The sequence below is a fragment of the Hyperoodon ampullatus genome, assembly GCF_949752795.1.
Source record: "Hyperoodon ampullatus genome assembly, chromosome: 7".
Classification (NCBI taxonomy): domain Eukaryota; kingdom Metazoa; phylum Chordata; class Mammalia; order Artiodactyla; family Ziphiidae; genus Hyperoodon; species Hyperoodon ampullatus.
The window spans coordinates 9,326,643-9,345,472 of NC_136920.1; the positions used below are offsets into that span (position 1 = coordinate 9,326,643).

The following is an 18,830-nucleotide window of genomic DNA, read 5'->3' on the forward strand; positions in this document are numbered from 1 at the left end:
ATATCAATAGACAATTAAAAAAGTGTAAGCACAGTAGTTAAGAGCATAGATCCTGAGGCCAGACTGCTAGGGTCCGAACTCTGGCAATGCAGCTTTCTTCAGCGAGTTACCTAACCCCTTTGCACATCTCTACCTATCTGATAATTAAATGAATTAACTCGTGGACAGCAATTAGAGCAGCACCTAGTACATATTATGTATTCAGTTAACATTAGCTATTAATCAAACAAAACTAAAAAGATGATTATGAATGCTTGGAAAAACTAAAAATTGGCCAGGAGAGGAAAATCATAGTTGGCCACACGGCTCAGCAGTGACTTGACTTTTCTACGGTCACAATAATAAAAGTCATAATAATAAAAGAATAATAATATAACCAAAATTACAATTTTATTGGGAGAATGAGGTGATGGTGAAAAAGCCAAACAATCTTCCACATTTGGAATTCACCAGATACTATCCAAAGATTGTTTTTGAAAGGAGTCTTGTAGAACTACTTGACTCTTTAAAATATATGTACAACTTTGACTAGAAATAAATACAACAACAAGGGGAAGGAAACTATTAAGGGGAAGTGGACTAGTAAAAAAAATAAAACCAGGTTGGAAAATAATCAAATGTTGAAACTTCAAATGAAACCAAAATGCAGTTCAAACGAGCATCAGTCTGTATGAGAAGGTGCGTTCCAGAGGTAACACTAACTACGGAGACTTAGTTATGGGAGGGGGTGAGGAGATCACATTGTAATTCAGTTTCATACGAGTATTAAGTATATTCCATGTTAAAACTGCAGAGACAGTATCCTTCCTCTCTCACAGCTTACATTCCAAAATCTTATCACCTTTTCATCCAGTAACAGGCCAGGGATTTCTCAAACCACTGGCTGGAAGGCCAGGGTTATAGTGAATTAATATGAATGAGAATTTAATTATAATAATGTAACACCTATATTCACATGGAAACTTTCACTGAGGAACATAAAATTTGCTTAAATTTTACCAGAATCCTCAAAGCATTTCTAAGCAGTAAGATGACGAAGGAAATGGAAAGTGAGTGGTTTGCCTACTTTCATGTTGAAAACCAGAATTTGAATTAAGACATAGGAATCCCAACAGAGTAGTGCTCTTGTTGCCTTCCTATAAACACACAGCTTTTAAAAAGCAGACACCACTTTCCATGAATAAGTTATCTCTAAAGTGACCAAACTCAAAGAACCCCAGACTAGGCAGATCCATACCGTTTAGGAGACTTCATCTTGGTAATTCTGCCTACAGCTCCAGCAAAAACTGAAGTTAGCAAACTCACAGACTGACTCAATGGCTTTTCTATAGTACTCTAAGACTTAAGACGGTACCTATAAATTATTTCATCTGTTCTTCCCAACAACCCTGGGTAGTCAGCTGGACAGTCTTTTTTATTTCTTTCCATTCTGATGAGATGGAGGCTCAAAAGGTAACCAACCCCAAATCACAGTTTTTGTTTAAGGAACGATTAAACTCTTCTGGCTCCAAGTCCAGTGTTCAATCCACTCTACCAGTCTATCTGTGCAAACAGAAGTCTGTGAAGATCAATCATTTGCTAGTTTTTAAGGTCTAGATTAGGGATGACAACATTTGAAATTGCTGGTTTACTTTAGGTCTCTTCCTAAAACAAACAAAAAGCCAAACACACTGGAAGATACTCAAGCACACTTACATCATGGACTATCATAACTGGAATATAATGGTGGTGCTAATGCCTCCAGGGGGCTTTCTGGATTGTCAGAGTGACTAGAGACTTCACTGACATTCAGTGGTGGAAAAAACAAGAAAGCCAGATCTCCTACAACCCACAATTCCTTTGAGTCCCGCACAATTAAGAAATGACTAGCTTCCTGCACAATTTCCAACATTCACGTAAGTGGAAACGCTCTGACCAGGGGCAGAACCAGGTCTTGTAGGGCCTAAAGCTTTTATAAGCTGGAGGGTCCTCTATAGGAGAAGCATACAAAATTACACTTACAAAATTAGGTCTAGGATTTTAAAATATCAAATATATAAGAATACATCTAAAGAAAGATTTGCAATACCTCTATGCTAAAAGTGCAATATCAGTGAAAGAAGATCTAAATAAATAGAGGGACATAACACATCCATGGACTGAAAGACTCGATACTTTAAAGACTTCAATTCTCTCCATATTAATCCAGAGTCAATGCAATCCTAATAAAATTCTCAAAAAACTTTTAAGGAAATTGAAAAATTGATTCTAAAATTTTTAAGGAAATGAAGGAGCAGGGCTCCCCTGGTGGTGCAGTGGTTGAGAGTCCGCCTGCCGATGGAGGGGACACGGGTTCATGCCCCAGTCCTGGAAGATCCCACATGCCATGGAGCGGCTAGGCCCGTGAGCCATGGCCGCTGAGCCTGCGCGTCCGGAGCCTGTGCTCCGCTACGGGAGACGCCACAACAGTGAGAGGCCCGCGTACAGCAAAAAAAAAAAAAAAAAAAGAAATGAAAGAGCAAAGACAAGTCAAGGCAATCATGAAAGCACAAAGTTGAAGACTTAACACCAGGTAATAGGACTATTATAAAGATAAAGGAAAGATCAAGGAGTAGAGCAGGGGGAACACTGGTACAAGCATGGACAACCTGACCAACGGTACAGACAGAAAGTCTAAAAATAGACCCACATGTAAAATGTCATGTGATTTACAATCAAGGTGACGTGCAGAGCAGTGGAAAAAGATGATTTTTTTTTTTTTTAGTTTTGTTGTTTTACTTTCAATTTTAGTCTAATGTATATGCAATAAAATTCACCTATTTTGAGAGTACAGTTTTATGAGTTTTGACAAATGGCGTAAGCACCATCACAATCAAAACACAGAACATTTATTTCCATCAAAAAAGATGATCTTGGGCTCCCCTGGTGGCACAGTGGTTGAGAGTCCACCTGCCGATGCAGGGGACACGGGTTCGTGCCCCGGTCCGGGAGGATCCCGCATGCCGCAGAGTGGCTGGGCCCGTGAGCCATGGCCGCTGAGCCTGCGCGTCCGGAGCCTGTGCTCCACAACGGGAGAGGCCACAGCAGTGAGAGGCCCGCGTACCGCAAAAAAAAAAAAATGATCTTTTAAGTAAATGGTACAGGGGTAATGGAAGATCCATGTGGGGGGAATGTATCTTAACCCTCCATTCCACACACAAATATCAATTCCAGATGGACTATAGATCTAAATGTGAAAGAAAAATAATACAGCTTGAGAAGAAAATATTAGAGAACCTCTTCATGATCTTGAATGGACTAAGATTTCTTAAACAGGACATAAAAGACACTAAATATAAAGGGGGAAATGGATAAACTGGACAGATTTAAAAATTTGTGTTCAACAAACAACACCATTGAAAGAGTAAAAAGGAAGCCCACAGAGTATGAGAAGATATTTGGAAGAAAAAGAACTCCTACAATTCAATGAAAACAGACAACCCAATAGAAAAACTACCTGAACAGACAATTCATAAAAGAGGATACCGGACGGCTGGTAAGCTTATGAAAAGGTTCCCAACATCATGAGGGAAATGCAGATTAACACCACTGGAGCAGCCACTTTACCTCCACTCAGAATAACTGAAACGCAAAAGACAATCCCAACTGATGGTAGCGATCTGACCCAAGTGGAACTCTCACACAACCCAGCAACTGCACTCCTGGCTCTCCTCTCAAGAGAAACGAAATGAACTGTACGAGAGTGCTTATGACCTCCAACAGACGGGTGAGAACGTCCACGGCAGCCCTATTCACAATATGGGAAATCTCCTATATGACCACCGCCAGCCCAGTGATTAAATAACTTGTGATACATGCGCACATGGAACACCGTACAGCAACAAGAATATATGAGCTGCAACCATATGCAACAACATGGCTGATTCACACAAACATTGTGTTGAGCAAAAGAAGTCAGATACAAGAGTATACACGGTATGAAGTACCGAAGCAGGCAGAGCTAACTTACGCTCTTACACGTTAGGATGCTAGTCATCTTTGGTGGGGGCAGAGGCAGTGATTAGAAGCAGACAAGGTAACGTTTTGGGGTGTCGGTAATGTGTTGTTTCCTGATATGGGTGCTAGTTTTGTTCAGTTTGTAAAAAGTCATCAATTGTACTTATTATATGTGTCCTTTGCTAAGTACTATATATTATACTTTTTGAATAAAAAGTTAAAAAAAAAAAGTTAGGTATAGGGCCACGGAAGTAGCCTGAAACTTAAGTTTCATTAGCTCCATAATAAATTTGCTTTGAATTTAAGGCAAATAAAGGACCTTGAAACGTAAGTTTCATTAGTTTCCTAATAAATTTGCCTTGGTCTTGCCTGACACAAACGTTATGTAAATAAAAAGCAGCTTATAATGTTCTAAGCCTAGATTTAAATAGATTTTACATAGAAACTTAATTGATTTTTTCACCAATCAATATACACTGGATTTTCCAGGAATGTAACTAATGTAACCACAGTAAACAGAGAAAAGACTATATTTTGTTTTGTGTAGAATTTGATGAAGATTTATCCACCATTTTAGAAAACTGTATCACCGATGGCACTGCCACATATCATGAGGCACCCATGCAGTACACCTGTATCAATCTCTATCTACGGGAGCCATATCCACAGAGATAAGGCGATGTGTACCTGCAAGCACCTGACAGCTGTGGTTTCTAATGTGCTGTGAACACTTACACACGTCTTCTGAGAATTTACATATAGAAACACATATTGCATCACAAACAGCTTTCCTTTTATTTTTCCTTTATATTGCAGTTAAGACATTGTAGACATGCTGGTAAATCTGATTATCCGGGAATTGCATTTCAGGATAGAAAAGGGGCCATAAAATCTGATAGTTTTGAGAACCAGTTACAAACCATCAGTCTATCTAATAACTGTAAAGAGAATTCTAATTCTTGAATTTGGTAACTGCTCTTTTATGCTACTCACATTATCCAAATCACAAGTAACATATTTATCTAAAATGTTTTTGAAAAAAAGAAAAGAAAAACCCAGCTACCATTTTCAAGAGCAATTACCTAAATATATCTATTATAAATTTTACCTAGACCTGGTGAGCAGGACAAGAGGGAAATTAGAGTTCAAACTACAAGATCTAACGGAGCCCTTTTCCTTTTAAGTCAGTAAGATCCAGCTTGGCATTCACAAGCAAAGGGTTCCATTATTTTTCTGTTCTCTTTCAAAAATAGCTCCACCTTCAAGATTACACAAATTAGATCATTCTGCAGCAGGAGTCCTCCTTATAGAGCAGCTCCTAGGAAGCACAGACAGGCTGTCTGCTGTAGCAAACCAGTCATTTAAAAAAAAAAAAAAAAACAGATGTTTTTTATTTTTCAGTTCCACTGGGTTAGTGACAAAGGGTAGGTGCTATGGCTGTTAATGGCCTCTGCAATAGAGCTCCCTCACCAAAAGCCATCAAATAGGTAAAGACCACAGAGGAGATATCAGACCAAACAAATATGACAGCAGAATAATTAGGGACGTTGAGACTCTGCTGCTCCAACACCTTCACCATGGCCTACAGCATAAAAAGAATTTATCTAGATTTTTAACACAATCAGTTGCCAACCTATGGATTATTCCATCGCCCAGTAAATTCCCAAGGAAATTTATTCCCAGTTAATCACAAATGGCAAAAATAGAGACAAACAACCTTCCTCAAGAGCTTTGAAGAGTTCTGTTACACAGATCTCATTCTCATATAACGTCACTTATGATAAAGAGATGACAGTCACTATCATTTTTTTAGTGAAAAACAGAAAACTGACACAAGGAGGTTAAATGAAATCTTGAAGTCGTCCTTGAATCCTTTTCTTTTGTCATATCCCAAATGTAATCCATAAGCAAATCCTTTAGGCTTGAAAAGACTATACCCGACTCTGATGACTTCTCATCTTCTCTACCACCCTGCCGAAGGCAACATCAGCTCCCAGTACATCATCTTCATACTCCTAACTGGACTCCCTGCTTTCACCCTTGCCCTTCTCTATGGGCTACGCTACACACAGGGACCAGTGGTTATTTTAATACGTAAGGCATTACCATGCCTCTTCTCTGGCTCGAAATCCCCAATGGCTTCCTCATCTCACTCAAGGTCAAAGCCGGAGTCCTACACTGGCCTACGAGATCTGGTCCCTTCACTTCTCTGACTTTCTCTCCCACTACTCTCCACCTTGTTCACTTGGCTCCAGTCCACTGGCCTCCCGGATGTTCCTGGAACCTACTAGTACTTACTGTTCCCTCTAATGACTTGCCTAAGTGTGTGCTGCACATGATGACTCACCTTCTCTGTGGTCTTCTAAACTAACTTATTTAAAACAGTAACACTCTCTGCCTCACATATACCCCTTTCCCGCTTTAATTTTCCCCATCTGACATACCCTACCATTTGCTCACTCATTTGTTTATTGCCTGCTGCCCCCTCTGCCCCTAGAAGGTAACCTCCAGGAGAGCTTGATTTTGCCTGTCTTAGTAAGCACTCTCTCCTCGGTGTCTAAAATGGTGACTAGGCATACGGTTTCTGTGCGGGGAGTACCTGCCAACTACATGAAGTTACTATTAGGGAGAGGAGGACTCACAGAGACTTATGCAAACCCACGTGGTGAGGTAAAGCCAGATAAGAAACCAGATTCTAGAGCCAAAGCATTTTTGGCACGTGGTTTTAAAGAGATGATAGCAACTTGCTAACTTTTTTCCTCCAGATATATTATAAGAATAGGAGGAAATACCTGAATGAGCATCAAACAAAACAAAGCAAAACAAAACAAAACCCAAACCCAAACAGAGCCATCATCACAAACATTCTATAAAACGTTCTCTTAAATGGACTCCAATCAGACGACGCCTCAGCACACGGAGACATGGCACTCATTTATCAGTGAGGCTGCCTGAGAACGAGGCCCTTCTGGAACATAAGCAAACACATTGCTGGCCTAAGTCCAAAGCACACCAAACTAATCCTGCGCCAAATCTTAGTTCAGGTCATGTCCCATTTCCAACCCAAGCATTTGTTTTCCCAGTGAGATGACACTTTCCTTTTCCTCCATGGAGAGAAAAGTCAACCAAAGAGATTAATGGGCAATGTTTAATAACATTTTAGCTGCTCCTTTTCATAAGTTTTTTTTTTTTAAAAGGAAAGATAGAGGGGATTATCCACAAGTAATAAAAACAAAGGGATAATGATATCATATACAGTTAATGAACAATTCTCCCCGTTCAAGATAAGGGCATAAACAATTTATTGCACATCTTGGTGGCAGAGTGGAAATACAATTAAATCCATTAATAGCCACAGAGCTTTTATGTTCCCAGAGGACGCTGGTTTCCAGAGCTGCTTATTCATTTTCATTCACAGCAAAAACAGTACATGGCATGGATGACTGAATGCTGTAGTCTACTTTCCACATATTTTAATTTTGAGGAGACAATTTTATTAAACAACAGACTTAGGGTAGATTACGCTGCCACATTCTATTGGATACGACCTGAAAGTGCGAAACAAAAACCTACCTGCAGAGGCTATGTAAATGATGACTAATGTAAATCAGGCCTACAAATACTATACCCTCATATTCATAGTTTTACTGCCATTACCCAAAGATGTTAAGGTAATGATTTCTATGAATATAGATGCTCAAACATTTTACAAATATTTTGTTTCTCTGCATAACAAATCAACAAGGCCAAAAAAGGTATCCCCACTTGTAAAAAAAAATCAGGAGAAAAAGTGACTTGCCCAGAGGTAATCAAAACAGATTTAACTAAGCACTAGATATAGGGCTTTACTTACTAATCCATAACAGTAATAGAAGATTAAATAGTTTAATAGAAGATTAAACCCTCACCCTCAACTCACCAGCAAGCCTACCTCTAGAGCACAAACTGGACCAAGAGGTGAGCAAAACAGCCCCGCTGTGGCTCTCACGCTCTCAGATTACACTGCCCATTACTCTCAGCCTCATATTCAGAGCCCATTCCTTCTTAACTTATTTGACTATATGATTCTTCAGCTCATGGAATATTAGAAGCAACAAAGCAGAAAGGAGGCATATTGATAGCAACAGGGAGAAAAGAAGACAAAAACAAAACTAAAAAAGCAAACATATGACTTTAAAAACAGTTACGCACCACGTACCAGTCCACACTCTTCATTTCAAGCCCTGATGTTCGCCATGAGGGTCCCATTCATTATGACCATCCACACTTGAGAAGCGGTAAATCTGTGTTTTATATATTCTCAAGGAAGAACCAGAAACACATAAATATATTTGTGGGTTTCTAACCAAAATGGGAAGATAAAAAGTCTTGGTGCTTATTAAAGGAGAAAACCGACATGTATACAAAGATCCAAATGTTTCACAATAGGCCTTAAATGTATTATCAGGTTCTCCTACAAAAGTAGAATACAGTTTTTCTATAGTTTGAGACATAAAAAGGAAAGCTTAAGGAGAAAAGAGAAAAAGATCGACTCCGTTTAAATCCTGATTTTCCTAGGAGTCGCTCAGCTTTTACTGCTGATAAATGGCTAGCTGTAAACCGGTTTAGTTGTTCTTCTGGCTGCCAAAGCAGAGCTAAAGAAGTCAGCAGGTAGAATAGGGAAGCTGTCAAGTCAAGTTGGCTCAAAACAAAGTTGTGGTTTGCAGGCCGGGCCTGAACCATCTCTTCCGTTCCTATAAGCTGGCAGGATGTAGAAACAGGATCCCGACCCAGCCACTGCTTCAGAGAACCAAAATATTTTCCTTTGACTTTCTAGTCTATTAAGCTTGGGGTTTGGCAGGGATCTGTGGCCAAAGTGAACCCAAGACCTTGTAATGGTCCCCCTGAGGAAATCAGAATATAAACAAGGTTGCCCTGATTCTAGACAGAAAGCAGTTTTTCAAGGGGTGTGGGGGAGAGACAGAGAAGCTAGGCTGGCAATAAAGACAGCAAGAGTAATAGTAACATTTTTAAGTGTTTTCTATGTGCCACATAAGCACTTAGCGTGTATTAATCTCATTTAATCCTCATAATAAATGAACAGTAGGGGCAATTACTATGCCCATTTTACAAGATGAGAAAAATGAAGCATTAGAGAGGTTAAGTAATTTGCCCAAGTCACTCAAACAGTAAAAACAGAGTCAGGATTAAAATCCTGGCTAACTGGCTCCAGAACTGACACCTGTAGCCACTGTGCTACGAAGCCTCTCACTGTCTACAATTTGGTAATAAGGCAGCATTCTGTAATCCCAACATTACAAAGTATAAAGCATTAAATATTATTTGTCAACCATGAGAACCAGACAGATCTCAGGGGACACCAAGTTTTTTTTTTTAATTAATTAATTTATTTTATTTTTGGCTGCGCTGGGTGTTCACTGCTGTGCGTGGGCTTTCTCTAGTTGCACCGAGCAGGGGGCTTCTCTTGTTGCGGAGCACAGGCTCTAGGCACGCGGGCTTCAGTAGTTGTGGCGCATGGGCTCTAGAGCACAAGCTCAGTAGTTGTGGCGCACGGGCTTAGTTGCTCCACGGCACGTGGGATCTTCCCAGACCAGGGCTCAAACCTGTGTCCCCTGCACTGGCAAGCGGATTCTTAACCACTTCACCACCAGGGAAGCCCTCCACCTACTTCTAAACTGGGGAGCCCTGCAGAACTGCCTTCACCTCCCCAGGTCTCAACTTCCCTTCCTGCGGAGGTGCTGTGCACATAGCAAACGCTCAGCAGTCTGGTTCACCTCACCCAGGCATCAGCCCAAACAGCACCTCACCAGAGGCCTTCTCTGACCACACTACCCAACCCTCTCAAGTCCGCACTCCGATTTGTTTTTCATCATGGCACTACTCACCACCTGACTATTCACTATAGACCTAATTACGTGTTTATTATCTGTCTCCCTCCACAAGAATGTTCACTCTAGGGGAGAATGGGCTTCGTCAACCAGTTTGCTGCTGGTTCCCCAGCACCTGGAGCAGTATTTGGCATATAGAAATACTCAAAAAATATTTGTTGAATGAAAGAACTGTGTAGGATAGATTTTCATTCAATAAACTTTACAAATAAACAGGCACTGTTCGTTGACAAATGTATCCATTAAGCACCTATAAAGTAACTGCTATGTAAAGTAATGAACAGGATTTATTTCAGATGAAGGTAACTGGTGTGAAGAAGATTTATAAACTCCCAGGATGGAATGGGCAGGTGAGAGAAGCTTTCCAAGGTAGCAGGTCAGCTGAGACCTGAATGAGACCCAGGAGCCAGCCACACGATGATCTGGGGACACAGCATTCCGGGTAGAGGGAACAGCAAGTGCAAAAGCCCAAAGGCAGGGTGACTGCGCCCGGGCCCAGCTTGCCCAGAGCCAGGTGAGCATGGGGAGAACAGCAGCAACGAGGTGGAAGCCACAGGAAGAGTCCGACCCCGAAGTATCTCCTAAGTCATAAAAAGGGTTTTACTCTAAGTGTGATGAAAAGTTATTTGATAGGGTCTCTTATCTTCACCCAACAGAACGTATACTTTACGAGATCAAGGATTTTGTTTGTGGCCCATGCCGGCTGGCCTACAAGCATCTGCTAAATGAATGAACTGGGAAGATTATGAACAGGGGAGTGACATGATCTGATTTTCATTTTAACATATCACTCTGAACTGTTACTAGTGGTTACCTTCTGGGAGGAGATCAGGGTCACAGTGGATGGGTAGAATTACACATGAGGGAGTGCGATGTGCTTTCCAGGCACCATAAATCACAGATATGGGAGGAAGAAGCTACTATCTAAACCCTGAAGCCATTTGGTGTTTCCAAACAACAGACAGGAAAAGGTCCGGGAGGAGGGACCAAATAAATGACAACTGATGTCCTAAGCCTTTTGTGTTCTCCTCAACTGTTATAAAAACAAAAACAAAAACAAAACACTACAAAGAATCTCTGTCTCGTTTATAAAAAAAAGGAACAAAAGGAAGCTCAAAGCCAGATACACACACACACACACACACACACACACACACACACACACACACAGTTTTGGAGAAAAACTGTAAAGAAAAAACACCTTCCTACATCTAAGCACAATAACCAGGCTAAATTTCCTCAGGGACAATTAACATTCCACTTACCACATCCAAACTGTTACCTGGGGGGGGAGTCTTGCTCAGAACACTGCTCTGAGAGGCAGACTGCTGTTCGGAGGAGTCTGCAGACTAAGAAGACAGGAGGAGGTGCTGTAACAGGAACCAAGTTTTAAAACATCACTCCTTTCACGCCTACCTATACCTGCACCAGGTCACTAAAAAAACATACAGGGTAAACCACTCACGGTGTAACTGCTAAGAGGTCTGTCACAGTTCTAAAAAATTTTTTTGCCAAAATAGGCTCTGGATATTACGTAGTGCCTCTGTTTACAGAACGAACTGAAAGTGCTGAAAGGATGAATGAAACACAGGTTCATCTGGGAGTCGTGGAGGATCATTACTTCCAAGGAGAAAAGAGGAAGAACAGTACTCGGGGTCAGAAAAATTGGTGAAGCTAGAACTCAACTCAGATATTCTGACCTTTAATGTATTTAAAAACTTTACAAGCTGGAAGAAGCTACATGGGACTTTCCTGGCGGTCCAGTGGTTAAGACTCAGTGCACCCAATGCAGGGGGCGCGGGTTCGATCCCTGGTCAGGGAACTAAGATCCCGCATGCAGCATGGTGTGGCCAAAAATAAAAAATAAAAATAAAATAAAAGAAGCTACATGAACATCAAATAACTAATGTGCCTCTATCGATGCCCCCTCCTCACCTGTGCCTCACCATCCACACACCATGAGGTGGGCAACAGGCTAGAGCATTCTCCAGTCACCATTTTTGCTATCAATAAAGATGAACAAGCAACTCTAGAACCAAGAAAGGAAGGTGAGTGGAGTGAAACCTCAGCTCCCCCCAATGTCTTCATCCATTCAATAAATCCTATTTTTTTACATCTTTATAGCGATATAAAATTTGTAAGGTTCCCTCCTTTGAGGTACGTATACAACCGAGAAGAGTTGATACGCATCTTTAAATATATATATATATATATTTAAATATTTACTCATTTATTTGGTTGCACTGGGTCTTAGTTGCAGCAGGTGGGATGCATGTGAGATCTAGCTCCCTGACCAGGGATCAAACCCAGGCTCCCTGCATTGGGAGGGTAGAGTCTTAACCACTGTGCCACCAGGGAAGTCCCTAAATATATATTTTTAAAACAACATTTACTGGTCTTTTCTGTAATACATGTCTATTATAGAAAGTCTGGAAATCACCAAAAAATACACAAGGACAAAAATTAGTATCACACATCATCCTACCATCCAAAACCATTTTGGAGTTAACGCCTCCAGACAGTTTTCTCTGTAGATATTGACTAAGACCTAAAATTGTGAGAAACGAATGACAGGGAAGCACCAGGAAGCTAATTCCCTCCAGGAGGAAGTGAACAGACTAGAAGGTAACAACACTTAAAGGGGGAAAACTAACAAAAGAAAACTAATGGGCCCTTGGAATAGCAAAGAAAGGGGACATTTTAAAATAACCTGGAAGAGGACAGACTGAGTACTCAGTCTAATTAAACAAATAAGGAGAAGCCATAAAGATTAATACCAGAAATGCCCATACTTAGGCAATGTTCTCTCTAAAACAGTGTTGTTATCTAACAGAACTTGCTGTGGTCCTGGAAATGTTCTAGATCTGCCCTGTCCAATATGGCAGCCACCAGCCACACGTGACTGGTGTGAAATGAAATGTGGCCAGTGCAACTAAGGAAGAGAATTTTAAATTTCATTCAATTTTAATTAATATTTAAACAGTCACATGTGGCTAGTGGCTACTGTATTGAACAGCAGAGCTTTAAAGATGAAATAGCCTATGATCTTAAGACATAATTGAACGTCAAACAAAATGTTTTAAGTAACTGTTTTCTAGAAGATATAAAAGCTCAGCAACAATACATCATCATTTACTGGGCTTCTCTACTGCGCTACCCAAGGTAGAGGCCAGGCACGTGTCTGCCTAAGCAGCTCCCTAAGCTGTGACTACAGCTATTCTCTGGTTTGTAATAACATAAAAGGGAAAGCAGGTCCAGCAGGCTTTCTAATCAGATAACTGCCCTGTGAATGACTCCAGAGTTGGTGCCCAGGCACACACATTGGTTCCCTAAAGTCCTCTGAAGTTATGCTGGTTATTCCTTTAATTAGGCCTGGAGAAAGGAGGACTGCGTCAGGGCTCGCCAATCTAGAACCAAACAGTCTTGCTCAATTCCAGCCCAGTGGGCTCTGAAAGACATTTTAAGGCCAACTTCAAACTCCGTCTTTTCTCAAGAGCCCTTAATACCACTCCAAACTCACACTGGAAAAAGACCAACTCTTGCAATCATTCCCACAGCTTCCCTGGATTCCCAAAGTACTCCCAGAATGTGACACCACAGGTCCAAGCCAAGCCAACTCCAAATTTCAGAGGACCCACTGAGCCTTCAAGTCCGGGCCAAAACAGGACAAGCCTCCTGGGGTGAAGCAGTGAAAAGACACAGCCCAAACACTTTCTGGCTTGCACCTCCCTGGTGCACACAGAGACGGCACCAACCTTAATAACAGTGGCAGCTTATTGGCTCAGCTAAGAAATTGGAAATCTAGCTTAAAAGGAAATCACATAACCACTAATGTGTCCAAAAGATCTGTAAATCAATACATGTAAGACAAACTCTGTGAAAGTCATTCTCTTTCTGACTTAAGGAATCTGAGCTTCCACAGGGACGGTGGATTGTATTACTCCGATAGAGAGCATATTCTATTACAACACGCACAATGTGAAATTCAAATCTTCTAAGATACAAATATGCTTCCAAGACTTTTTTTTTTTTGCGGTATGCGGGCCTCTCACTGTTGTGGCCTCTCCCGTTGCGGAGCACAGGCTCCAGACGCGCAGGCTTAGCGGCCATGGCTCACGGGCCCAGCCGCTCCGCGGCACGTGGGATCTTCCTGGACCGGGGCACGAACCCGTGTCCGCTGCATCGGCAGGCGGGCTCTCAACCACTGCGCCACCAGGGGAGCCCTGCTTCCAAGACTTTTAACGCTAGGGAAATAAAAGAAAGTTCAACAGCTCTCTCTTATTTGATCAATTACATTTACCTTATATCTATCATTTAAGAAGTACTTTCTCCTGTGGATCTATAGGTCCTATTTTATATTTATTTCACCCACATTTTGGAATGGATAGTAAGTAAAAGTATTCCCAATCAATGGATGAAAACGCTAAGGTGTGGGAGAGTTTGCCCTAGCACACAGAAAGCACATACAGCAATACATCCTGGCTTGCCCAGTGCTTTCATGGTTAGAGGGGTAACTGGCCTCAAGTGCCTTCATGAAATTAACACTTCTATTGCAGGACAGTCACACAAACTTGGCCATGGTCACCTCCCCCTTTTTTTTCCAAATGTGGTCTAAAGGAGAAATGTGACTGATAACCACTGAACTCCTTCCCTAAACACAGAGATAAGGATACCCAAATGTGCTCTGTACTCAAAGACAAATGTGATAGTTAGTGGGTGATACAGCAGAGCACATTTTGTCTCCTGTCAGTTTTACACCCCTGAGGAAATTTTGTACACTTAGGAAATTGAATAATTTTTCAGTCTCTCCTACTTAAGCAACTCAAAAAGAGAAAAGAACATCAGGGGAAATGTCACCATACAAAGACCAAAGAGAAAGGGTCAATGATACTCTAAAACCCTGCCTTTAACGTCAAGCATCTTGCCACCTGGTACTTACGACAGCGCCACACCACTGTCCATACTCTGGACCACAGACCAGGGAGCACTCCTTAGTGTGGAGGGAAAACAGCATCAACTTCCAAAGCTGTGAATTTCATAATGGAACTGTAACAGACCTACCTGCTGGTGACAGAATCTCAACAGCCAACTGTATTTCACAATGATTACCTCTGGGGAGTGAGAAGAGACACAGGGCTGGGGCTTTCCTTTACCATTTCCATCTTTCTGTACTGCCTGAATTTCTAATCATGGACGTGTATTGATCTTTTTATTTTAAGCCATAGGGATGTAATGTACAGCATAGGAATATGGTCAGTAATACTGTAATAACTTTGTGTGGGGACAGATGGTTACTAGACTTATCGTGGTGATCATTTCATAATGTATGCAAATGTCAAATCAAATGCAAATTAAACCAACATAATATTGTATGTCAATTATATTTCAGTTAAATTATATTTCAGTTAAAATTTTGAAATTCCTTGTGAGAATAAAAATCTACTATCAGGAAAAAAAAAACATCTTTTTATTTTAAAAAAATGCTGGTAAAAATGGCAATGAAAAGAACAATTTAGTTATTTTAAAGCCAACTATAGGTATGCTCTTCATTCATAAAAAGTAAAAAAAAATATACTATGGATTCTGAGAGAATTTAGTAGCTGTTAAGACAGAGCAGAGTACATACCTGAGAAACAACAACTATATTTAAACATCTAATAAAGGAAAAAGTTTTTTTTTTCCAAAAGTAAATTATATTTCTACAGGGATCAACAAAAGGAGCATGACCTTCCTAACACTCGGCTTTTCAACTCGCTTCTCTGCACTAGGAAGAGGATGACAATTTCACAAGACTGAATCCCAGGACATTTTATATATATCCAACCTTAGATCATACAATCATGCGTGCATTTCTCAAGTGCATATAAATCATACATTTGGGTCTCATTTGAGTTACACAAGACAAGAATGTTAATCCTAGACGATATTCAGCGTGCTGTATACAGAGTGCTCGCTGCCAATACATTCCAGACAATGTGAACAAGCCTACCAAGGAGACCTCAAATTAACTGGATGACTCTAATCACTGGAAGGGCCAATAGCAGGCCATTTTCTCCCCACAGGGTGTTATTTTCCATCCTGCAGATAAAACAGCCTGCTCCAAAGAGCACAAGTGTTCCACAAAGAGCTGGGAGGCACAAGGGTGCCGGTTAAAAAAAAAGTCAGAGCAGGACAGCTGACAATCCCAAAGATTGGTTGGTAGACAATGACAGACCTGCATGCTCCCTGCAGGTGAAAACAACAAGACAGTCTAAGGCTCTCACACCAAGTCAACGTAACAATTACTGATTTGATCAGGATGCCTGGCTGTTTCTTTGGCTAATAATTTATTGTGTGGACCTTTCAGTGACCAATAGGGACAGACTGGAAATCAACAGCAATCAGTGATTTTATTTATCCCCCTCGGTTGCACAGCAGCTTCTTGCCAGTAGGCTCATGCCTTTCTGATCTAACAAGCTAGAGAAGGCAGCTGTCCAAATGTCACCAGTCAAACAGTGATAGAGGTGACGGAAGAACAAGCAAGCATGCATTACTAACACTGGACCCATGGAGGAAAGGACCCAGTGCTTTTAATGTTTGAAAGAAGTAGATGAGAATACTTCAACTATAGATGGGCCTGTACAGAAAGAGAAAGGCAGGCCTGCTTAGGACCAAGAGAGGAAAACCACCACATACTACACTCCCAGTGGCGTCTGGTGTGTGTTAGGGTACTGGCCAAACCTAACTAAACTAATGTGGCTCCTGATTACCCTGAAGAAAGGACAGAGAAAAAAGAAAGTATAAATTAGTGAAGTGAACGCTGAAACACAAGGGACACGAAGAGTAGAGGGGGGCTAATGGAAAACAAGTCAGCATTATCTAAAAATGTTCCAGACGTATATCTCTCAAACAGCAATTCCACCCCTACGTATAAAGACATCCTAAGAAACTTCTGCAAGGAGCACCAAGAGTCCTGGACAAAAATATTTACAGCATTACTGTTTGTATTAACAAACAGGAAATGACCCAAATGTTCATCAAAAGGAGCTTTATGATATATTCATACAATGAAATTCTACCCATTAGTGAAAATATTTAGAGCCACCATACAACACTGATGATTCTCACGAACTTAACGTTGAGTTTAAACACACACACACACACACACACACACACACACACACAAATAGGCCACAGAACACATACAGTATGATAGCATTTATATAAACTTCCAAAAACATCCACAACTAAAAAACATAGCTTAGAGATGCACATATGTCAGTAAAACTAATTTTATAAGACAGGGAGATGATAGACACACAATTCAGAATAATGTTTACCTTTGTAGGGGGAAGAAGGGGATGTGACCAGGAAGTGGCACCCCGAGGGCTTCAACACAACTGTAATGCTCTTTCTCAAGCTGAGCCAAGTACAGAGATGTACTTCTTGTCATTTTTATTTACAATCCTTTCCAGGACATATATAATTTTGCATGCATGAAACAATTCAAAATAAAGGGGGAGGCATGGAGAAAAATAAAGAGTTGAAGATGGAACCAGGCAATGCTCCCCAACCCCACTTACACGTCCATCTGCCCAAGACAGGGCTGACAGAGTAAGGAGCCAGCCAGACTCCAAGACAACAGAATCAACTCAGTTTACAAGTGACAAAAAAGACCACCTCCAGGCACTTCTCTGGGCTTCCTGGGTGAAACCAGCTTCACGGTGTCTATTCAAGGAGTAAACTGTAGGATGTTGCACACTGTCCCCAAAGAGTTTGAGAAAGACTGCCTTGCCAATACAGAAACAGAAAATATCCCAAACTCAGGTATATTTTACCAATGGAAGGAAAGTCCCCAGATGGTTCCAACAGACAGAGGAATGGACTGAATTTAGGAACAGGCAGTAATTCTATGTAGCCCTGCAGGGCTAGAAGTTGTGACCAGTTACTGGGGGGCTGAGGAGGGAGAAGAGAATGAAAAATACACTTGAAGACACATTAAATAGGACTTTTACAAGACGTAGAGGCCGGGACAGAATGTGTGTATTTGGAGTACAAATGAACATGTGTGTTGAAGACAAACTAGAAGCGCCAAGGGTTACTATACCGGCTTTACCTGGCAGAAGGTGACAACCGAGTTTGACACGTGCCGAGTATACTGGGAAATAATAATATCTAAAGAGATCCATACCACATCTATGTAACATATGTACAGCCCACGGGAGCTGGCAAGGCCGGGAAGAGTCTGTGACTTTCACGGGGAAACTGACAGGAAGGCCGGATTCGGTCAGATCAACAAGAGGAGGCCCAGGGCTGAGAGTCCAGAAGGCCCAGCTCAGGGAGGGGAAGAGGGTGGCCCCGGCCCCAGACAGAAGGTGGGGATGCCAGGAGAGGGCGGGGTCCCCTCGGGAGGAGTCCCGGGAGGCCGGGCAGGAGCCAGGCCCGGCGGCAAAGCAGCCAAAGGGAATCTAGGGTCGGGGTGCCCCCTTGGGCGATGGGACGGGGAGGAAGGCGGGGGCCTGTCACAGACCCGGCTGGGCGACCCCCGAGGGCCCGGTCCCCCCCACCCGCCGCTCACCTGGGCACGCAGCTGGACGAGCTCCGGTCCACCTCCCAGGTGGCGTACAGGTTCATCTGCACGGGGGCGGGGGTGCGGCCTGGCCCCGGGCCGCCGGGAGTCGCAGAGCCCGAGGCCACCGCGACGGCCATGGAGGTGGAGGTGGACGAGGACGAGGAGGAGGCGGCCGCCGCCGAGGTGGATGAGGACGACGAGGTGGCCTGGGCCAGCTTGGGGGGCGTCGGCTGCTGCGGCAGCTGCTGCGGCGGTGGCTGCTGAGGCGGAGACTGGGCGACCCCAGAGCCCCGCTGGCCACTGCTGCCCCCGGCGCCTCCGGGACCACCGCCCGCCCCTCCACGTTCCGCCATGGCCCGGCCGGGGGCAGGGAGGCACGGGGGTTACGGGAATCAGGCGACGCCGAGCGGACGCCG

The 18,830-nt window shown here is 42.4% G+C and overlaps 1 protein-coding gene across 3 annotated transcripts in view; it reads right to left on the reverse strand.

Moving 5' to 3' along the window:
* Positions 1-18,767, reverse strand: part of PACS1 (phosphofurin acidic cluster sorting protein 1) — a gene marked incomplete at both ends in the record, with an annotated part of 139,426 nt that extends 120,659 nt beyond the window's left edge. For all 3 annotated transcript variants that reach the window (XM_079708071.1, XM_079708070.1, XM_079708069.1), the window contains one exon: positions 18,421-18,767. In XM_079708071.1, coding sequence (XP_079564197.1) covers positions 18,421-18,767 — 347 coding nt within the window. The remainder of the gene's footprint in view (positions 1-18,420) is intronic.
* Positions 18,768-18,830: the final 63 nt, after the last annotated feature.